General features: G+C 64.4%; 4 protein-coding genes across 4 annotated transcripts in view; 2 read left to right on the plus strand and 2 right to left on the minus strand.

Annotated features, from left to right (window-relative positions):
- CHLRE_09g394880v5 (uncharacterized protein) overlaps positions 1-820 on the plus strand; it is an 8,692-nt gene extending 7,872 nt beyond the window's left edge. The window contains exon 13 of the mRNA XM_043065733.1: positions 1-820. This exon is cut by the window's left edge and continues 207 nt beyond it. The gene's annotated coding sequence lies outside the window, so the exon portion shown is untranslated.
- Positions 821-1,853: 1,033 nt separating this feature from the next.
- Positions 1,854-6,558, minus strand: CHLRE_09g394917v5 (uncharacterized protein). The gene is made up of 9 exons (XM_001694718.2): positions 5,896-6,558; positions 5,496-5,571; positions 5,228-5,333; positions 4,605-4,693; positions 4,327-4,419; positions 3,825-3,926; positions 3,437-3,586; positions 3,120-3,200; positions 1,854-2,903 (listed from the first exon to the last, which is right to left on the minus strand). Exons 1-9 carry the CDS (start codon positions 6,201-6,203, stop codon positions 2,757-2,759), a joined length of 1,152 nt encoding a protein of 383 aa, XP_001694770.1. The 5' UTR covers positions 6,204-6,558; the 3' UTR covers positions 1,854-2,756.
- Positions 6,559-6,646: 88 nt separating this feature from the next.
- Positions 6,647-10,268, minus strand: CHLRE_09g394954v5 (uncharacterized protein). Its single transcript, XM_043065735.1, has 6 exons — positions 9,503-10,268; positions 8,795-8,878; positions 8,353-8,434; positions 8,050-8,145; positions 7,617-7,731; positions 6,647-7,319 (listed from the first exon to the last, which is right to left on the minus strand). The coding sequence occupies exons 1-6, from the start codon at positions 10,014-10,016 to the stop codon at positions 7,176-7,178; spliced, it is 1,035 nt and encodes a 344-aa protein (XP_042921241.1). The 5' UTR covers positions 10,017-10,268; the 3' UTR covers positions 6,647-7,175.
- Positions 10,269-10,558: 290 nt separating this feature from the next.
- CHLRE_09g394991v5 (uncharacterized protein) lies at positions 10,559-18,530 on the plus strand. Its single transcript, XM_043065736.1, has 10 exons — positions 10,559-11,263; positions 11,624-13,057; positions 13,407-14,904; positions 15,006-15,601; positions 15,910-16,096; positions 16,328-16,399; positions 16,656-16,751; positions 17,003-17,233; positions 17,483-17,540; positions 17,762-18,530. Exons 2-10 carry the CDS (start codon positions 11,712-11,714, stop codon positions 17,872-17,874), a joined length of 4,197 nt encoding a protein of 1,398 aa, XP_042921242.1. The 5' UTR covers positions 10,559-11,263; positions 11,624-11,711; the 3' UTR covers positions 17,875-18,530.
- The last annotated feature ends 19 nt before the right edge of the window (positions 18,531-18,549 follow it).

An 18,549-nucleotide genomic window follows, 5' to 3' on the forward strand; every position in this document is an offset into this window, starting at 1 on the left:
GGGGGGGCTATGCATGCTCACGGCCGGGGTTGGAAGTAAGACTGCTGTTTCCTTGGCGGTTTGGGATGTGCGTGTGTGTGTGTGTGTGTGTGTGTGTGTGTGTGCGCAAGGAGGTTGCGCGGCGCGCATGGTGCGCATGGCGCGTGGTCGGGCTTGCATGGCGGTGGGGTGGCTGTGTCGTGCTGCTGCACCCAGGCGGTGCACCAAGGCGGTTTGGTCTTGGCGTGTTGGGGCGGGAGCGGGAGCTGGGGCGGGAGCTGGGGCGGGGGAGGTGTACGGTACCGCGCAGCTGCGGTGCTGACGTACGGCAGGGGACTGGCACGGTCCGTGTCCCGCACATGCACAGCTTGGGGGCAGGGGCGGCGTGGAGTCCCGGGGGGCAGGTGGGGGATGGCGTCGTCATGGCGCGCATGGCGGGGGTCATCAAGCAGTGTTGGATGACAAGGCATGATGCAGCTAGTGGCGGCGTCAGTGCGGACCCCGTGCGCCCCTGTGCGTGCCTCACGCATTTCGAAGCGCGCTGTGAGGCGCCCGGAGCTGCGGAGGTCGCGGATGCGGAGGTGGAGGGCAGAGCGCGTGAGATTTCAATCGACTTGTGTGACTGCGCGCCTGTGGCTGCTGCTGCGGCGGCGGTGGAACGTCGATTTCGACTGTGGCCGCTACTGCTGCTGCGGCCCTCGTGTATCCGTGTACCCATGTGTCGCTCGTGCACTGCCCCCCAGCAGGGGTGGCAACACGCGTCGGAGGCATCGCCTGAGATCGTCTCCGATCATGGCGGATTTGGTGGAAACATCTAAGCAGATTTTAAGATAAGAGCAAGTCCAGACCCCATACCTGAGGCAGCTCTCTCCTTCCGCGAGCCCCCACACCTGTGCTCGTATCTTCCATCTACACCGTAGAAATGTGCCCAAAATCCGCCGAAGGCGGAGAAAAATTTTTGGGTTTGGGTGCCGCGCATCTACGCAGGTGTAGACGTTTTTGGCCGGTTTTGGCGCAAAAATGGGGGAAGCGTAGACGTTTTGGGAACTTGGGGGCTTAAGTGTAGATGCCGCGGCCAGGGTCATTTACGCATGTGTAGATGCCGGGTGTGTAATGGGACAGGGTTCAGGCAGGTTGGCGAGGTCCCATAGGGTGCAGCGGACGCCCATACCCCAAGCAGACAGCAAACAGTTTGCAGCGGCAGAGCAGGAGTGCATGGCTGGTCGAACGCCGGAGTTACTAGACCGACAAGTTGCTGGCTGGCTGGAAGTTTGCTGATGCGCATTCCTCACGCTCCGGGCGCCCGGCCAGGCGATAGCACCACACAGACACACCGCTCGCGATGCAGAGCCGCAGCGCACCTGCAGGAAGATGACCAGCGTCCACGGATGAGCACCAAATGCAACACAGAGAAAATGCAACAGTATGCAGCAAAGCAATGGCCGGGCGACAGTATGACAAGCAGGGGCGAAAACAGGGCGCGGCAATAGGCAGAAAAGGGAGCCCGAATGTACGGATGAGTGGCGGGCGAGTCGAATGCGAGTGCGAGACAAACACAACCGGAGTGTGAGGAAGCGCCGCGGGTTGGATTGGGAATGTCGCGGCTGAATTTCGGGGTAAGGCTGCACCGCGCGCCCTAAGGACCGAGTGCGGGTTAGCGAAAAAGTTTGCTGGCGTCGCGCGCTGGAGCTGGCGCTGGAGCTGGAGCACCCGGTGTAGATGCCGGGTGCCTGAGGGCATCTACAAGATACGAGCACTGCCCCACACGCCTTCATCTTGCCCGCCTGTGGAATTCTGTCGCTGCATCCGCCATTGGTATCCATCGTGCCCCCTTGCGGAATGCCGTCGCTGCATCCGCCCGCACGATCCGCCCGAGAATGCATTGGTTACAAGCGCGAGCGACGTCTGCCCTGGATCAGCCCTCAAGGGCGCCCCAGTCAGCCCCAGTGAACGCCTGTGCATCCGCCCTCCCATGCCTGCCAACAACGTCACAGCCCTCATACGGCCGCACTGGCACATTGTGTTGTGCTCCTGCAAGCGCTTTGCAAATGCCATGCGCGGCCCTGGACCAGCTTACCACCGCCTCCACCGCATGTTGGCATGCACACGCAGACACGCACGGCACTGCCCTCTTACTGCACATGATGCGACACGTCCACATCTACACATGCACGCAGATGCACGCACATCCTTTTCCACTTCTGCTATTTGTCCAAACACACGCATGCACAGTTCTAGACTCCTGCTGTCCCGCATCCAAGCTGCTAGGCCGCCATGCCGTGACTGCGCAACACCACAATCACTTCACTCGTTACAGTCTTTTGGGCCAAACCCACGCAGTCCTCTAAAACGCCAACATCTAGCCGCCTGGTGTTATCCCGGCGCATTTGCGCCCGCGGCTACAACATTGTTGGGTCAGCAAGATGAAAGCAGTTTGGTGTTCTCGTCACACAGGTACAGTTACCGCAACATGCGCAAACAGGTGTGCACGCGTAGATGCACATCCAACCAACGTTCTCGGGCCAGCCCATGGGGCCAGCCCCACGCGCGTGTCTCAATGCGCTGGTCGCTTGAGGAACGTGCCATACAGGCCATTAAGGCTATGCTATTCACTAGCCTGTTTAGGTTGACACACACACACACACATATGGGCTTCGTCCTGTTGTTGTTTTATACACACGCGCACACAACTACAAGTTTATTTGTTCTTGTGCTCTTCAGCTCGCACCTCAAGAGTCAAGGAAACCCGCGCCGTCACCACACACACACTCTCTGTCTCACGAGTGCTTGCCCACGATGCCGAACAGCCCCAGCAGCTCGAACATGCCCACGATGACCTCCACCAGGATGAGCCAGATCACAATCCACTCCAGCCGCACGCCGTGGTGGTTGTTCTGGTGGTCGCGCAGCATGTCCAGCATCTCCTGCAGCGGTGGGCGTGTGGCCGCGTGGCCGCGTGCGTTAGCATAGCACAAGTGCGTGTGTGTGCGTGTGTGTGGGGTGTGTGTGTGTGTGTGGAGATGCGAAAGGTGTACAGGTGTGAAGATGCAGGACCCATAGGGACATTTTGGCAAGGACGCGCGAACCTCACACACGCCCCCGCCCGCGCGCCCCCTCTTCCCCCCCCTCCCGCACTGCACCTGCAGCACTGCGAAGCGGCTGTTGAGCAGCTCCACGCGGCTGTCCAGCTCCAAGTACTCGGTCACACGCGTGTACAGAGCCTGGCGGCGTGAGCGGCGCGGGGTATGTGAGGGGTTGTGTGGTCAGAGAGTTTGGAGGATTGTGGCAGAGCACCGGATGGGAGTGCGGACGGCAGTGTGTACCGCAGTGTGAGGCGAAAGTGCGAAAGGGGTGGTGGCGGTCCGGTGGGCTGCTGATGCAGGGGACGCGGCAGACATATAGTCGGCGATCAATGGCGGCAGGGGGCGTGCGTCAGCGCCGCCCGCCGCCCGCGCACCTGGAAGGAGTCGGGTGCGTGCCAGAAGAACTCGGGCGTGCCCAGCACACTGCCCAGCAGGTTGACAGCGCTCTTCTGCAGGAACACCTTGCCGATGAGCCGCGCAATGTCGTGGCCGCTGATGGCGACCTCGCCGTGCTCCGCCAGCGCCTGCAGCAGTGGCAGCAGCAGGTGTGCGGCAGGTTGGCAGCCGTGTGTGGCAGCTGGTGTCGGCAGGCCGGGTGTTGGTGTTGGTGGTAGACTGGTGATGGTCCCGCTGCCTCGTCCTCTGTCTCTCCCTCTGCCTCTCCCTCACTGAGACAACACACACGTGGGTAGGTCCCATACACCCTTTCACAACCCCACCGCTCCTGCCAGCCACCACGCACTCGCCCCCTGGTGGCCTCACCTCGGGTAGGTTCTTGGTCTCCAGCACCACATCGGTGACGCGCTTCTCGTACACGGATAGCTTCGTGGACTGAGCCAGCGCGTAGCTGATGGACAGCTTCATCTGGGAGCGGCGGCGGCGGTGGGGGGTTACTCAGCATAGTTATGGCCGGGGCGGGAAGGAAATGTAACACCACATATGTGCGGGGGTACCTAACCAGTGTGCAGCTGTACACGTATTTGCGTGTACGCGTACTTGACACCTCACACCAGCCCACCCTCAGCTGGCGACTGGGGTTTCCAGGCCATACAGAGCGCCATTCCACTGGGCTCGGGGCCACACACACACACACACACACACACACACACACACACACACACACACACACACACACACACACACACACACACACACACACACACGCACACGCACCACACACGCACACGCACACACGCACACATACACGCACCGCCCTCCGTGCCCGCCCTGCTGCCAATCGCAACAAACACCACAACCCGCGCACCTTGTAGTCCTGCGCGTACCGCCGGTGCAACGTGACGGTGTCGTTCTGCACGTGCTGCTGCTTCTCGTGACTGAAGCTGAACTGGAACTCGTCCTGCACATCCGTGGCGACGACAAGAGGGGATGGAGGTGCGTGTAAGTGTGCAGGCGTACGTGCGGCACACACGTGTCCTTCCTACGCGGCCTTCCCGAGAGTGGTACCCATGACGCGCCCTTGTTGTCCCCCGCTTGATCGCAGCTAGCCTGGCTGCTGCTCCCACGCCGGTGCTCGCCACCCACCACCTCAATCCACTGCTCCGGCAGCGGCGACTCCATGCACTGTGTGGCGATGCCGCGCACGATGGTCATCTCCTGCGTCTTGGTCATGCCTGCACACCGTGGCGAGAACACACACACACACACACACACACACACACACACACACACACACACACACACACACACACACACACACACACACACACACACACACACACACACACACATACACACACACACGTGTGGGATTGGTGTCAGCCCAAGGCGCAAGGCGCTGCCTACCCAGCCTTTCCCAATAGCAACACCCTGCTCCACCCAAATCCACACCGGTACGTACGTCCACTCGATCGATACAACTGCACGCCTGCCCATTGCGGCCCTCCCCAACATACAGCAGTCGGCGAACACTATGCCGACATGTGGACATGCAGCAGCAGGGCTTGCCGCGGCGCAGCCACTTCTTGAATGTGCACATCACACACCACCACAGCCACAAACGGCGCGGCGGCTCCGTCGCCCCGCCGCGGGCCCTCTCCCTCTCCCTCACCACCCCACCACCCACGACTCTCCCCTTTCCGAACCCCTCCTCCTCCTCCACACCCTCCCCCTGTCCGCTCCCCCTCCCGCCCACCCTCAGTCCTCACCCCAGCAGGCCACTACGCCGTAGTCGAAGAAGAACACGTCCCCGCCCGGCTGCCCCTCCGCTCCCTTGATGTACTCCACATAGAACACGTCGGGGAAGGAGCGGATCTGCAGCGGCAGCAACAGCGGCAGCAGCAGCACACACAGGAGGCGGGGCGGGGTTGGGTAGTGGGGTGGGGTGGAGTGCGGGGTGGAGGCGGTAAACACATGCAATGGATGTGTACGGGTGCAGGAGAGGATGGCAGGATGGCATGACGCTCGATCGCGTACCGTGCCGGGTGGGTAGGTGAGCCTCAGGAGCTCTTCCAGCTTTTTCCGGTCGAAGCTCTCAGCCACACAATAGAATCTGCGCAGTTACATTTACGGTTCAAGGCATGGCCAGGGTTTTCAGCACTGCTGGGGGTCTTGTTACATTTTGCACTATGCGTGCTCAGCTCTAGATAGTAACACAAAGGCGTGGGCGGGGTTATGTTTTGGTGGGTACAGATTGCGCGTGCGTGCGCTTCCCGCCGCCGCCGTACCGCCACGCTTGGCCACCTTCCCCCGCCGTCCCCCGCCGTCCCCCGCCACCGCAACCTAGGATGTGCTGCTGCTGCTGCTGCTGCTGCTGCTGCTGCAACCTCCCAGCCATCGCAGCCGCAGTGCATTTGCCTCTGTGCGAGGCACTCACGTGATGCGGCCTCGCCAGGCGGGCTCGATTGGCCGAGGCAGGTCCTCAAAGATACCGGGCGCCGGAAGCGTCGCCGCTGTCAGCGCCCCCAACATGTGCATTCCCTCCGTGTCGGGCACCGCAGGCACCACCTCCGCCGGCTCCTCGATAAGCGGCAGCGTCGTGTCATCGGCCTCTTCAGGCAGCGCCACGAACTTATCTCGCTGCCGGCCAACGGCGAGGCCGGCCGCGCCGATAGGAGGGCGCGCGCGGGGGCCGGACTGGGCTCTGCGCTCCAGAGCCGGGCCATTCTGCCAGCGAGTATGCATATTTGGGTGCTGTGGCATGACACTCGGGGTCCAGCTGGCGTCGCGGTCGCGGTGTGCGAGCAGAGGCACAGTGATGAACCCTGGTTGGCCATTGTTGAGGTCGCGTTTTCGGCCGTGCATGTTGAGTTGATTTATTGCCTTACGGGCCTTGTGGTTGGTTTGTGTCGAGTGACGGGGCAAACGCAACGCAACAATTTGACAAACGGCTTGCTGTCAGGTTTGCTGTCGTGACCTCCACTTCTACAGTTCTGGCTGTCATACGCAGAGTAAAAGACACAGTTATATTTGCTTTCAACAGCTGCTTAGGCCTGGGTTGTTCAAGCCTCATCGGGCAGCATTCGGCACTTCGCGAGTCGTCCGTGGAGTCCATGCAGTTCGCGTCAGCCTGCGCGATCCCTAAGCTGCCCCTGAACCCCCGACTGCCCAGATCCGCGTTTTGATAGTTGAACATGCTGTTACAGCAGCGAGCACCGGGGTAAATCCGCCCCGCTCTTTGCTGCGAAGCCCCCACACGTGCCACCTCATGTTTCGGCATGCCGCCTCCCACCAGGTACCGCGCGCCTGCCGCCCGTCTCCGCAATGCACACGCAGCCACATACGCCAGTGAAGCCACATACGCGTCCAACAAGTGCTGGTGAAAGCTTCAAGCATTTGATGAGTGCAGAGTGCCTTGAGTACTCAACACGACAACTTCGCACAATGGCCAGGCGCCCGCTGTGACTGGGCCCGCACGAGTCCGCCGTTCAAGGCAGCCACCCGCTCCGGCCACGCAGTATCTTCCTGAGCATCTCCACTGCCCCTGTCGACAGGACCTGCACTTCCTCGGGCGAAGCCGCCACCGCCGCTGGCACCACCAGGCCGCTGGCACCACCAGGCCCCACACCACCTCCATACTGCTGCACCACAGGCCGCTGCGCCCATGCCGCATTCATCAACTACAATCAATACCCCCCAAGGCCTGGACGGCACGCCTCATGCAAAGTTGGGCTTGCCGCCGCTGCCCGACTGCCCGTCCTCGCCGCCCTTGCCCTTGCCCTGCGCCGCCTCCGCCGCCGCCTCCTGCCGCGCCGCCCATAGCTCGTAGATGACTGGGACCACGGACACCGCCACAATGCCCTGAGGCGCGGGGATGAAACATGGGGCCACAGCAAAGGCGGCGGCGTTTCAGCTATTCCATCTGGTGTGCTGGAGGAAGCGTACCGCGCAGTCACGCATCGCGACACACACCCGCCTCCTCGTGGCATCACACCATCTGGTACACTCGTACATCATTCCCCTGGCTGCCCCTGCTGTCCCCGCTTGCGCCTAACTTATCGCCCGCGGATTGTCCGGTCTGCGCTGTCTGGGCGCCACCCCGCCAGCACCAGCACTCCAGCACCAGCACCACCAGCACCACCAGCACCCAGCACCCACCAGTACCACCAGCGTGAAGTTCTTGCGCACGAAGGGCAGGTTGCCGAAGAAGAAGCCGGCGCCCACAAACAGGAACGTCCACAGCAGCGCGCCGCCCACGTTGTAGGCAGCGAAGCTGTTGCGTGGGGATTTGTGTGTGTGTGTGTATGTGTATGTGTATGTGTGTGTGTGTGTGTGTGTGTCTGTGTGTGATAGGTCTTTGTGTGTTGCGTGCGCTGTTTGTGCGTGTATGGGTTGTGATGAGGACCGACATGCGTGCACACCTGCTTCTACCCATGCCCGACCCTTCACCTTGCTGGCCCCCTATCATGCCCGCCTCCTCCTCCTGCTGATGCTCCTCCTCCGCCTCCCCCTGCTCCTCCTCCTCCTCCTCCTCTACGTCCACGATCTCCTCCTCCTCCACCTCCGCCCTCCCAATCCTTCGCCTCCTCACCGGCCGTACGGCATGGACCCAATACCCGCCACGAAGGGCGCGAAGGTGCGCACGATGGGCACGAAGCGCGCCAGCACCACCGTCTTGCCACCGTACCTGTGTAGCGCACACGCGCATGCACGTACAAAAGCGACATTGGGGGTGACATGAAACAGACAAAGGCGGCACACAGCAACAAGTCTTCGACATGATACCATCCCTGCCTTCGCTCGAGATGCTAGCTCACATCACATCACCATGGCATTCCAACACGGTTACCATTGCCCATGCCCGCCTATCAGTTGTTTTACCCCCAAAACTCACTTGTCATAAAACTTCTCGGTCTTGGCGATGTGCTCGCGGCTGACCACGCCGCGGCTCACCGCCGCCTTGCCCACCTTGGAGCCTGAGTGCAGGCACACGCAGGCAGTTGTGTTGAAGAGCACAAGGCAGTCGTGTGTGCCTGATAGCCAGATCAACTGTCCCGCCGCATCTGCACCTGGCGAGTGCAAATCCTTAACTCGCGCCCTCACCTCATGGCGCCTGCGGCGCCCTGCCCACACACCTCAGTCCAACCGCCAACCGCCACGAACCTCAACGACAGCAGAGCGCCCCCCCCCCTCCCCCCCAGCCTCTCACTCCCTCGCCCCTCGGGGCCGCAACCAGACAGGCCCGCCCCCCCCGCCCGCCTGCCCGCCCGCGCGCCCGCCTGCCCGCCCGCGCGGCGCAAGCACGCCCCCCCCCCCCACGCCACGCCTTCACGCACCTACTGCGTAGTTGACTGCGTCTCCCAATATGGCGCTCACAATGAACACGGCGCACAGGATTACCACATCCAGCTGGCCCATGCCTGTGTACGTGTGTGTGTGTGTGTGTGTGTGTGTGGGTTACATCCATGATTATTTAAGAAGTGGAGGCGTAGCCAGGAACAGAGTGAGGGGGGAGTCAAATCCAAGCCCGAATGAACCGAGGCCGAGAGGGGGAGCGATAGGCGTGTACGCACATGGGGGTTGGGTGCGGACGTCCACCTCCGCCTCCCACCGAGACCCCGCAGCCTCGCCCCTAGCTCTTATCACACTCGCAACCACACGCCTCTTATCCACTCGCAAGCCTCCGGCTGACCTGCACCCGCGCCTCCCTCCTCCCTCCTCCCTCCTCCTTCCTCCCTCCTCCCTCCTCCCTCCCTCCTCCTTCCTCCTCCCTCCCTCCTCCCTCCTCCCTCCCTCCTCCTTCCTCCTCCCTCCTCCCTGCTCCCTCCTCCCTCCTCCCTCCACCCTCCTCCCTCCCTCCTCCTCCCTCCCTCCTCCCTCCCTCCTCCTTCCTCCTCCCTCCCTCCTCCCTCCTCCCTCCCTCCCTCCCCCCTCCTCCCTCCTCCCTCCTCCCTCCTCCCTCCTCCCTCCTCCCTCCTCCCTCCCTCCTCCCTCCACCCTCCTCCCTCCCTCCTCCTCCCTCCCTCCTCCTCCCTCCCACTCACCCGCGAAAGCGCCCGCCGCGAACAGCAGCGAGTCGCCCGGCAGGAAGGGCGTCAGCACCAGCCCCGTCTCCGCAAACACAATCGCAAACAGCAGCCCGTACACGCTGTTGGCGCCGTGCTGCTGAATCAGCGCAGCCAGGTGTTTGTCCAGGTGCAGGATGAAGCTGACAAGACCGGACAGGGGGTTGCCGCTGCCGCCTGCGGCGGCAGTGGCGGCGTCGCCTGCGGCGAGCGCCGCGGCGGGAGAGAGCAGCGCGGCGAGGGAGGCAGCGGCCACGGCCAAACAGGCGAGCCGCGCGGCGCGGCCGGCCCAGGGGGGTAGCACGGTATGGCTGGCGGGGCTAGGGGCGGCGGAGGGCTGCGTGGATGGGGTTGCGGTGGCTGCGGGCGCCGAGCTCGTCGCTGCGAGGTCCAGGGGGCGGTTGGCGTGGAGTCCGTCGTGAGAGCTGACGTGCACAGCGCCGCGCAGAGATCGCGCAGGGGCCCATGCTGTTACTGAAAGGCGGCAAGGCATCGCGCTGGTGCGGAGAGCTGGCTGCAAGGGCATGCGCGATGCCCTGCCGGGAAAGGCTGAAGATTTGAGGGCTTGCATTGCTCAAATCTGCTTGAGTGCTTGCTGTGCGCACGTAACAGAAACGAGAACGTTGCGCGAGCCAGCGGTTTAACGCTCGCTCGAGGCCGAAAGACGAAAACCTTTCTAGAACGAAGCTAGAGAACACAGCCGATTCCTATTTGTAAAGATTTCAGGAATATCTGCAAGGCGACCCTTGCTCCTATCCGCAAGTGCCACAGTCCTTTTGGTGCTTGCATGCTGGGCCTGCAGCATGCACCCGTCGTGCCACTCATCAGTTCTAGAGTCTCCTCGGAGCCCAAACACGGCATGTTCAGGAGCGCGCTCAACTTCATAAACAATAGTCACATGGGGGCGTGGCCAGCGCGTGCTCTGGGGCCTGTTTGGGGACCACCGGGGGCCAACTGCCGCCACGCAAACCCAGGGGAATGCAACCCGTATCCACTTAGGACACTCCACAAAGGTAATTGGTCTGTAGCAAAGACCTGATTAAGTCAAGGAGACGGACCTCTTTTGCCAGCTGTTACCAAGATGTCCAAAACGTGCGCAGGTGTCTGGGCAGCGCAATTGGCGCAGCGCCCCAGCTGCACAACAGAGAAGCACATACCGTCCAACCTCGCTGTATCAGCATGGCCTCTGCCTTTTCAGTAGTTGTGATGCGCGAGGCACGGCGGGCGGCGGGCCGCCGGAGTGACACCTAAGCGCGCATCAAGCGGCACTGCAAGCAGCGTCCACACTCTGCTAGCTTCAATCTTATATGATTCTTATCTTCTGCTGAATGCCCCAAACCCTTACGCCCTGGGCGTACACGCCGACGCCGACGCATGAACGGCAGCAGCGGAGGTTGGGGCCGTTGGGCGCATCATACTGCCCCAGTGGCGTATACTATGGAACACTTCTAGCCTGCCGCTTTACAATAAACATGTATCTGTCCTAGCTCAGCCTTTGCAAGCCAGCTGTTTGGTTCCCGACAAGCATTTCCGCACCCGGAACTCGCGACAGCACAGGGCATAGACCTGCAACTGTATTGATTGTTACTGACAACTGCTGTGATAACACAGCTCAGGCTGTAGAAGGGTAGCGAGCTGGTGTAGCCGTGCTGAGTCGCTAGCGGTAGCAAGCTATGTAGCTTGCACCGGGCGACGGACTGGTGTGAAAGCAGTGCTCTTTATCATTGAAATACACTCAAGGTGAGCATTCCATTTTGGTGAACATGGTCTCGCGGCTCGAGGAAAGAGCACGTCAACGCTGCGGTCAACGCGGTGCAAAGTGGGCTGGTTAGTGTGGCTTACTATGACATATGAGCCACCACTAGGATAACTTCTTGATGGTGTATTTCATACTTTCACGGGCCGTTGCTTGTGAGGGCACTAGTAGCTGGCGCGGCTTGTGACTCACTCTGCCCGCAGCAAGGCGCAAACTTAATTACGCGAATTGCACTTACTACTCTGTGGCTGCGTGAGCGGCTCTCGGCGACTCGCCCCAGTTTCGGCCGGCCAAGTGACCCAGTATTCTTTGCCTCCGTCTTCCCACTATAATAATGCCCCCAGGCCTTATCATGAGTTAGCTTGTGGCAACATAATCTGCTGCTCTGACAGCGGGGCGTTTAGCAAGAAAGTTGACCGAGTGTTGCTGGCCATGTCGCTCGTGCCACAAGCGTTGCCGCAAGCTGGCAGCATGACTCAAGCAAGTGGAGAACATGGCGACAGCGGGAGGCAAGCTTTGACCTTGGTGGAGGAGCGTCGAAAAGCCACGCGGTTGACCTCGCCAGCCTTGAGCGGCCAACAATGGAGCCCAGCGCTGCCAGAGGTCGCAAACAGCGTCGGTGTGTTGAATGCACTTCAGCGCCAGGCTGCCCTGATGCCGTGTGTGCCACAGCTTGCAACTGACCGTGCGGCTTGCAGCGCTGCTGGGCAGCGCCAAGCCTTGCCCGGGGGGCTCGGCGCGGAGCGAAGCCGGCGCTCCAGGAGCCTTCATGCTGGCTGCTGGCTGTTGGACCCCTTGCCTGTGCATCACCGTGAAGGCACGCAGCTTCCAGCCAGCCCCAGCAGCGGCAGGGACGCGCCGGTTAGCGGGGCATGGGGGCTGTTGAGCGGGGCCCTCGGGGAGGAGCAGGAGATGGAGCAGGCGGGGCAGCGGGAGCTGTCGCTGCTAGGCCGCGGCGCCAGCCGCGCCGCCCATGGCTCCCTGGCGTGTCAGCGCGGTCCGGAGCCTGCACAGCAAGGCAGCAGCGGCGTAGATGAGGTGGTGGGGGAGGAGGAGGGCGTGGGGCGGCCTGCCGACCGGGATGAGGTTCGCAGCTGGCGCCACCCGGCTTGCCCGCGCCGCCAGCAGCAGGAGATGCATGGTGCAGCCGAGTTCGTGCCCGCCACCAGCAGCACCAGCACATGCAGTGGCGGTGGCCAGGGGGCTGCGGCCAGGTGCGGCGGATGGGCGCGGGCGCAGCGCAGCCAAGAGGAGCAGGAAGAGCGGCGGCTAGGGCAGCAGCTTGCGGGCTGCTGTCCTGGCGGGGCGGAGGCGGAGGCACAGCGCAACACCGGCTGCGTGCCATACCCCAACTCCTCGCCATCGACCTGGTCTTCCCCCAGATCCTCAAGCCTACCAAAGACTCGCTGCGAGCTGCAGGGAGGAGGGCGGCGGCGGCGCGCGCCAACCGCCACCGCTGCCGGCACGGCACCGGCGTCTGGGCCGGCGCATAGCAAGCAGCACGAGCGGAATCCGCGGCTGCCGTCGCTGCTCGCGGCACTGCTGACGCCGCTGCTGCTGCTGGTGGCGGCGCCAGCGGCGCTGCTGACGCCGGCGGCTGCGCAGCTGGCTACGGACCCGCCGCCGTACATGGTCAACCCGCTCAACCCCTTTGGCGGCTGCCTGTCGCTGCAGATGGACGTGTACCTGTACGTCAACTGTCAGTACATCTACCTGGGCGATCTGCCGTACTGCAACATCATCTTCACGTGCGCTGACTGCGCGGGCGGCGTCTCCAAGTGCGTGCGCGCGCGCGCGCGCGCGCGCGTGTGTGTGTGTGTGTGTGTGTGTGTGTGTGTGTGTGTGTGTGTGTTCGTGCTTGTGTTCGTGCCTGTGCTTGTGTGCTGTAGACTGGCTGTGGTGAACGGCCTCTGCCGCCGTGGGAATGCACACCGTGTAGGCCTGGCTGTGGATTTGCGCTATCTTCCCTGTAACGCCCGTGCTGCCGGGCCGGGTGTGCCCGCCCACCGCCCTCCATGTCCCCGCCGCCTCCCTCCGAGACCTCCCATGTCCTACCTACCCCTTGCCGCCTCACCTCCACCATAACCGCTGCCCGACCCTCCAAAACCCTTCCCCCCAAACCCCCAGGGCGCCTTGGAACATCACCCTGTTCAATGACCCCAACGTCGCGCCGTCGCCCAGCCGCGTCTCCTGCCCCACCTTCAACCTGGACGACGCAGGCAACGCCGCGCTGCTGCTGAACTACAACCTCGGGAACAACTGCCCCGACCTGCCGGACGACTCCTCCATCGTGTGCAAGGCAGTACCCTCGCCGCCGCCGCCGCCCTTCTCGCCGTCGCCCAGCCCGAAGCCGCCGCGGCCGCCGCCAGGCCCGCCGAGGCCGCCGCGCCCGCCGTCACCGGAGCCATCGCCGTTGCCGCCGTCGTCGCCGCCGGCGCCCCCGGCGCCGCCCAGCCCGCCGACCGCGCCGCCCTCACCGCCGACACCGCCCTCGCCGCCGGTCGCTCCGCCCCGCCCGCCGTCACCCAGGCCGCCGTCACCGCCGGCGCCGCCGCCCAGCCCTCCCTCGCCACCGGTGCTAGACGGGACCTCGCCCTCGCCGCCATCGCCCGCGCCGCCGTCACCGGCACCGCCCTCCCCCGCACCCTCAACGCCGCCGTCACCAGCACCACCATCGCCGGTGCCGCCCTCCCCCGCGCCGCCGTCGCTAGCACCTCAGGCGCCGTCGCCACCCTCGCCCACGCCACCATCACCTGCGCCGCCGTCGCCGCCGGGCCCGCCTTCGCCCGACCCGCCCTCGCCTGCGCCTCCCTCGCCAGCCCCTCCCTCCCCTGCGCCACCCTCACCTCCAGCACCGCCGCCATCACCACCCATCCCGCCCACTCCTCCCGGCCCACCACCCACACCACCGGCACCACCGGCCCCGCCGTCGCCCCCACCCTCGCCGCCACCGGCCCCGCCCCGCCCGCCTCCCACGCCACCGGCCCCTCCGCCGAGCCCACCACAGCCGCCCTCTCCAATGAGTCTGCCACCGTCCCCGCAACCGCCTCAGCCGCCTCAGCCGCCGCCGCCGGCAACAGCCGGTGTGCCGCCAGCTCCGCCTTCCCCGCCAGCCCCGCCAACCCCGCCTTCGCCCGCGCCCAGTCCGCCACTGCCGCCCGCTCCGCCGCCGACCCCGCCGTCGCCCCCAGGCCCGCCTGCGCCGCCTGCACCGCCGCCCGCACCGCCGGCGCCGCCGCCCTCACCCTCACCGCCCCCTTCCCCGCTGCCGCCCACTCCACCGGCCCCCTCGCCGCCACCCTCTCCTCCTCCCTCTCCTGCGCCTCCCTCCCCACCCCCTCCCTCCCCTGTGCCGCCACAGCCGCCCTCTCCGCCGCCCTCACCCACGCCACCTCCATCTCCCCCGTCCCCGCCCTCCCCGGCGCCGCCCTCTCCACCGCACCCGCCAGAGCCCTTCTTTGCGCCCTCGCCGCCGCCGCCGACTCCGCCGCCGCCGCGCCCGCCGCCGCCGCCCGCCTCCGTCACGGAGGTGCCCAGCGGCTTCTCCTACACCAGTTTCTACGGGGTGCCCATGTACCCGACCCAGTCGCGACTCAAGATCATCTCTGACAACATCGCAAAGGAAGTGAGTCCTGCACCCATGTCGTTTATCCGTCGCTCACCCTCGCCTCCTCTTCGTGAACGGAGCATGGCTGACCCCTGCTCCTTCTGCTTTTATGATTGCAGCTTGGCCTGGAGAGCGACGGCGTGACCACCACCATCGCCACAACCTTTGTCGCCACAGTCTACTCCGTCCTCACCAGCAGCCTTGCCAACCCCGTCACCAATCGCCGCGCGTTGCTGCAGACCAATCCGCTGCCACCTAGCCCCGCGCCGCCGAGCCCCACGCCGCCTAGGCCCTCGCCGCCAAGCCCCGCACCTAGCCCTCCGCGACCCCCCGTCCCTCCCTCGCCCCCGCCGTCGCCACTGCCGCCCTCGCCCGCTCCTCCTTCGCCTCCAGCCCCCACCAACACCACCTCACCACCGCCCGCACCGCCGGCGCCCAGCCCCCGGCCGCCCTCTCCGCTGCCACCTTCCCCTGCTCCGCCCTCGCCTGCGCCGCCCAGCCCGCAGCCGCCGCTCCCCAGCCCTCCTGCGCCGCCGCCCGAGCCGCCGTCACCGTTGCCGCCGCCCTCGCCGACGCCCCCATCTCCGCTGCCGCCGCCGGCGCCCTCGCCGCCGCCGCACCCGCCATCACCCCTGGGCTGCATGGGCTGCACCCCCCAGGTGGCGGCGGGCATGCTCGCAGCCATCTGCACGCAGCTGTCGGTCGACGACTGCAGGTGCGTGTGTATGTGCCAGCCACACCGAGATCCGCCGATGACAGAGGCCCCACAGACCCGCATTGACCCAAGTACCTAACAGCCTATCGCACTGCAATTGAGCTGCTCTGACCAACCAATCAAACTGCAGCCGTATATACCACGCACTGCCTGTTTCCGTCCCCGCAATTCCCCCAACTAACTAGTTGGGCTCGCGCATATACCCCTCACCCCCCAAGCATAGGCCACGCTCTCCTCCTGGCTCTATTGCATTGAGTTCGGTTTAGTTTGGGCTGGTATCTACAACCCCCCTCCTCGCCCTCTCGCAGCACCATCAAGGTGGCGTGTGTGGGCGTGGGCGGCCTCAACGCCAGCCTCACCGTCTTCCCCGCCATGCCCGACAGCGCCTACGGCTACGGCGACAACTGCTCGGCGCGCGTGACCGCCACCTTCAGCCTGCCCGCCTCCGCCGCCGGCCAGCAGGCGCTGTTCGTGCTCAACGTCATCACCAACAAGGCGAGCGAGCGGGCGAGGGCGGCAGCGGGAAGGGAGTGTGGAAGCGCGGGAATGGGCCAATTGGCGTTGCGCCCCTGTCCCCACCCCCGTGTTGGCCTTGGCGGCTTGGCTCATGGAGGCAGTGAAGCATGCTCTGCGCCGCATAGTGGAAAGCCCATTCATTCTTGCTCGTCCGCCCGCAAAAGCTTCCTGCCTTCCGCCTTCCTGGCTCGCCCCTCCGCCGCCCGACAGGTGGCTGTGCCGGGCTACGCCGTCACCAGCCCCACCACCCAGGCCGAGGTGGCGGTGTCCACCACACTGCAGGTGCGTGCGTGTTTGCGTGCTTGCGTGCGTGCGCGGATGCCGTGGTACGGTACCCCGAGCGGGCATGTGCAGGCGGGGCGCTTGGGCTCTCGCCGGGCCTCGCAGCTCAGGCCCGAGCATACAGCAGAGAAGCTCAGAAACGGGGGGCGGCGAGAGGTGCGTGTGCCCCGCCCATGTCGTCGTGGTGAGTCCGCCGAGCTTTTGTTCCTGACTGCTGCCCGCCCCCGTCCGGCCGCCTGCCCGCCCCCCTGCACAGAACATCATCTCCAACAGCGGCAGCAGCAAGGTGCCGGTGAGCGACCAGAAGGTGGCGCTCAGCATTGCCACCACCCTGGGCCTGCCGCCAGACCAGGTGCGTGCGCGCGCGTGTTTGTGTACCGGTATGTGTATGACTGGGTGTCAATAAGATTGCGCGCGCACACAGCACGCACTGCGCGCAGTCACAGACACTGCAAGGGCGGGGCGCCACTGGGGTTGGGATCTTGTGTATGCGTGTGCGTCTTCAAATCTTACGGTGCCAGGTTTATATGCAGCGATGACAGGGCGACGCAGTTACCCATCATGTGCTGCACCTCCCTGACCACGTGCGCCCCCGCGCCACAGGTCTTCATTGTGACCGGCCCCAGCGGCAACACCACGGGCGGCGGCTCGGGGGGCGGCGGCATCCTGACGCCGCTGTCGACGCCGCCGCCGCCCCCCGCCAGCCGCTGCGACAGCCCACGGCTGGGCAGCCTGTGCGGCGCAGAGGCGGTGGGGGCCATCGTGGGCATCATCGTGGGCGGGCTGCTTTTGCTGGGGCTGCTCATTGGACTGGCCTACTCGCTCATCTCGCGGGTGAGAAACTGATCACAGTATGGTTGGTTATTTGTAACCAGTGTTGATGGTGGTGACCTGGCCGTGTGTGTGGTGTATGTTAGGGAGGCAAAGGAGGAGAGGACGCACCGTGCGTGCAGATGGGCATTGCGCCGCGACCAGTACTCTTTGTTAAAAGGGCGCAAAGACCGGTACTGGCAATCTGCGTGCGTGCATCTGCAGTGTTTTCCAGTGCTTTGACTCCCCCCCCCTCCTCCTGCTGACCCGCAGGGCCGCCAGCCCGTGCTGCCGGTGGACGACTACGCCTGGGTCCAGAAGTACGCACATGGTGAGTGAGCACCCACCACACCCCAGGACGTGTCCTGCCTACCTGTCTGCTAACCAACCTACCTGCCTACCTGCCAGCCCGCTGGATTGCGCGCTTGTGCACGCCGCCGCGCTTGGTGTTGTGTCTGCACCCGTGCTCCACCCGCTCGCCCTCCCTCTCCTTCCCTGGCACCTCACTCGCGCTGCCTGCCCGCCCGCCCGCCTGTCTGCTGCCGCCCTCAGTCGCGCCCGGCCTGGCCACCGCCTACACGCCGCCGGTGTTCCGCGCCACGCCCTACTCGGTGGACCTCAACCACCCCACCATGTACGCCGGCACAGCCACCTTCAAGGAGTAGGAGCAAAGGGAGGAGGAGGAGGAGGAGCAATAACCAGGCACACTCGCGTGTCGAGATGCGGGAGTGGAGGAAGATTAGGACGCCCCCATCGGTTCGCATTAGCACAGGGGTGAAGGATGCTTTCATCCGTTGCGTGCAGTTGGCTCCTGTGCCGAAGATAGGGCATAGGACATGGGATCAGAGATTCAGATCGGAATTGGTGAGGAAGGAACCCGAAATGTGCTGCGCTGCTGCTACCGGGGCGGAAGGCACCGGTCTATGACCTGCACACGGGATGTGCCGTACGGCTTGACTGCCGTGGTGCTGCTCGCCAACAGCAGGCCGGGCCAGGCAGCCCATTCCTCCAGCAGCACATTGATGCGTACAGCCGTGTAGACGCGAACAAGCAAGGGAAGGAGGATTGCCGTGTTGCGGGTTCTGTCTTTGTCCCGTACCGTAGTAGTGGCGGTACACACGCGAACGGTAGTCGTGAAGGCGTACGTGCATTGTAGTTGGGAGTGGGAACACAGTCGGGATGGGGGCTCGGGAATGAAGGAGTGCTGACGCGCCGACAGGGGTAGGCGTGCATGGATGGCGTGCGCGGGGTGTACATACCGCAATGGAATGAACGCAATGCAAGGAACCAGCAAGCCGGAAGTGGTAACAAGCTTCGGGTTGAATGGTGTTATGTCAATT

The sequence above is a fragment of the Chlamydomonas reinhardtii genome, chromosome 9 (genome assembly GCF_000002595.2).
Source record: "Chlamydomonas reinhardtii strain CC-503 cw92 mt+ chromosome 9, whole genome shotgun sequence".
NCBI lineage: Eukaryota > Viridiplantae > Chlorophyta > Chlorophyceae > Chlamydomonadales > Chlamydomonadaceae > Chlamydomonas > Chlamydomonas reinhardtii.

Coding starts and splice junctions, on each gene's coding strand:
- CHLRE_09g394917v5 (XM_001694718.2), bottom strand. CDS start 6,203: ATGCATACTCGCTGGCAGAATGGCCCGGCTCTGGAGCGCAGAGCCCAG. Junction 5,572..5,895: donor GCCTGGCGAGGCCGCATCAC/GTGAGTGCCTCG, acceptor GTAACTGCGCAG/ATTCTATTGTGTGGCTGAGA. Junction 4,694..5,227: donor CGGCGTAGTGGCCTGCTGGG/GTGAGGACTGAG, acceptor CACGGTGTGCAG/GCATGACCAAGACGCAGGAG.
- CHLRE_09g394991v5 (XM_043065736.1), top strand. CDS start 11,712: ATGTCGCTCGTGCCACAAGCGTTGCCGCAAGCTGGCAGCATGACTCAA. Junction 13,058..13,406: donor TGCGCGGGCGGCGTCTCCAA/GTGCGTGCGCGC, acceptor CCAAACCCCCAG/GGCGCCTTGGAACATCACCC. Junction 14,905..15,005: donor CTGACAACATCGCAAAGGAA/GTGAGTCCTGCA, acceptor TTATGATTGCAG/CTTGGCCTGGAGAGCGACGG.
- CHLRE_09g394954v5 (XM_043065735.1), bottom strand. CDS start 10,016: ATGCCTTGCCGCCTTTCAGTAACAGCATGGGCCCCTGCGCGATCTCTG. Junction 8,146..8,352: donor ACCGAGAAGTTTTATGACAA/GTGAGTTTTGGG, acceptor TGCGCTACACAG/GTACGGTGGCAAGACGGTGG. Junction 7,732..8,049: donor GGGTCCATGCCGTACGGCCG/GTGAGGAGGCGA, acceptor CCCACGCAACAG/CTTCGCTGCCTACAACGTGG.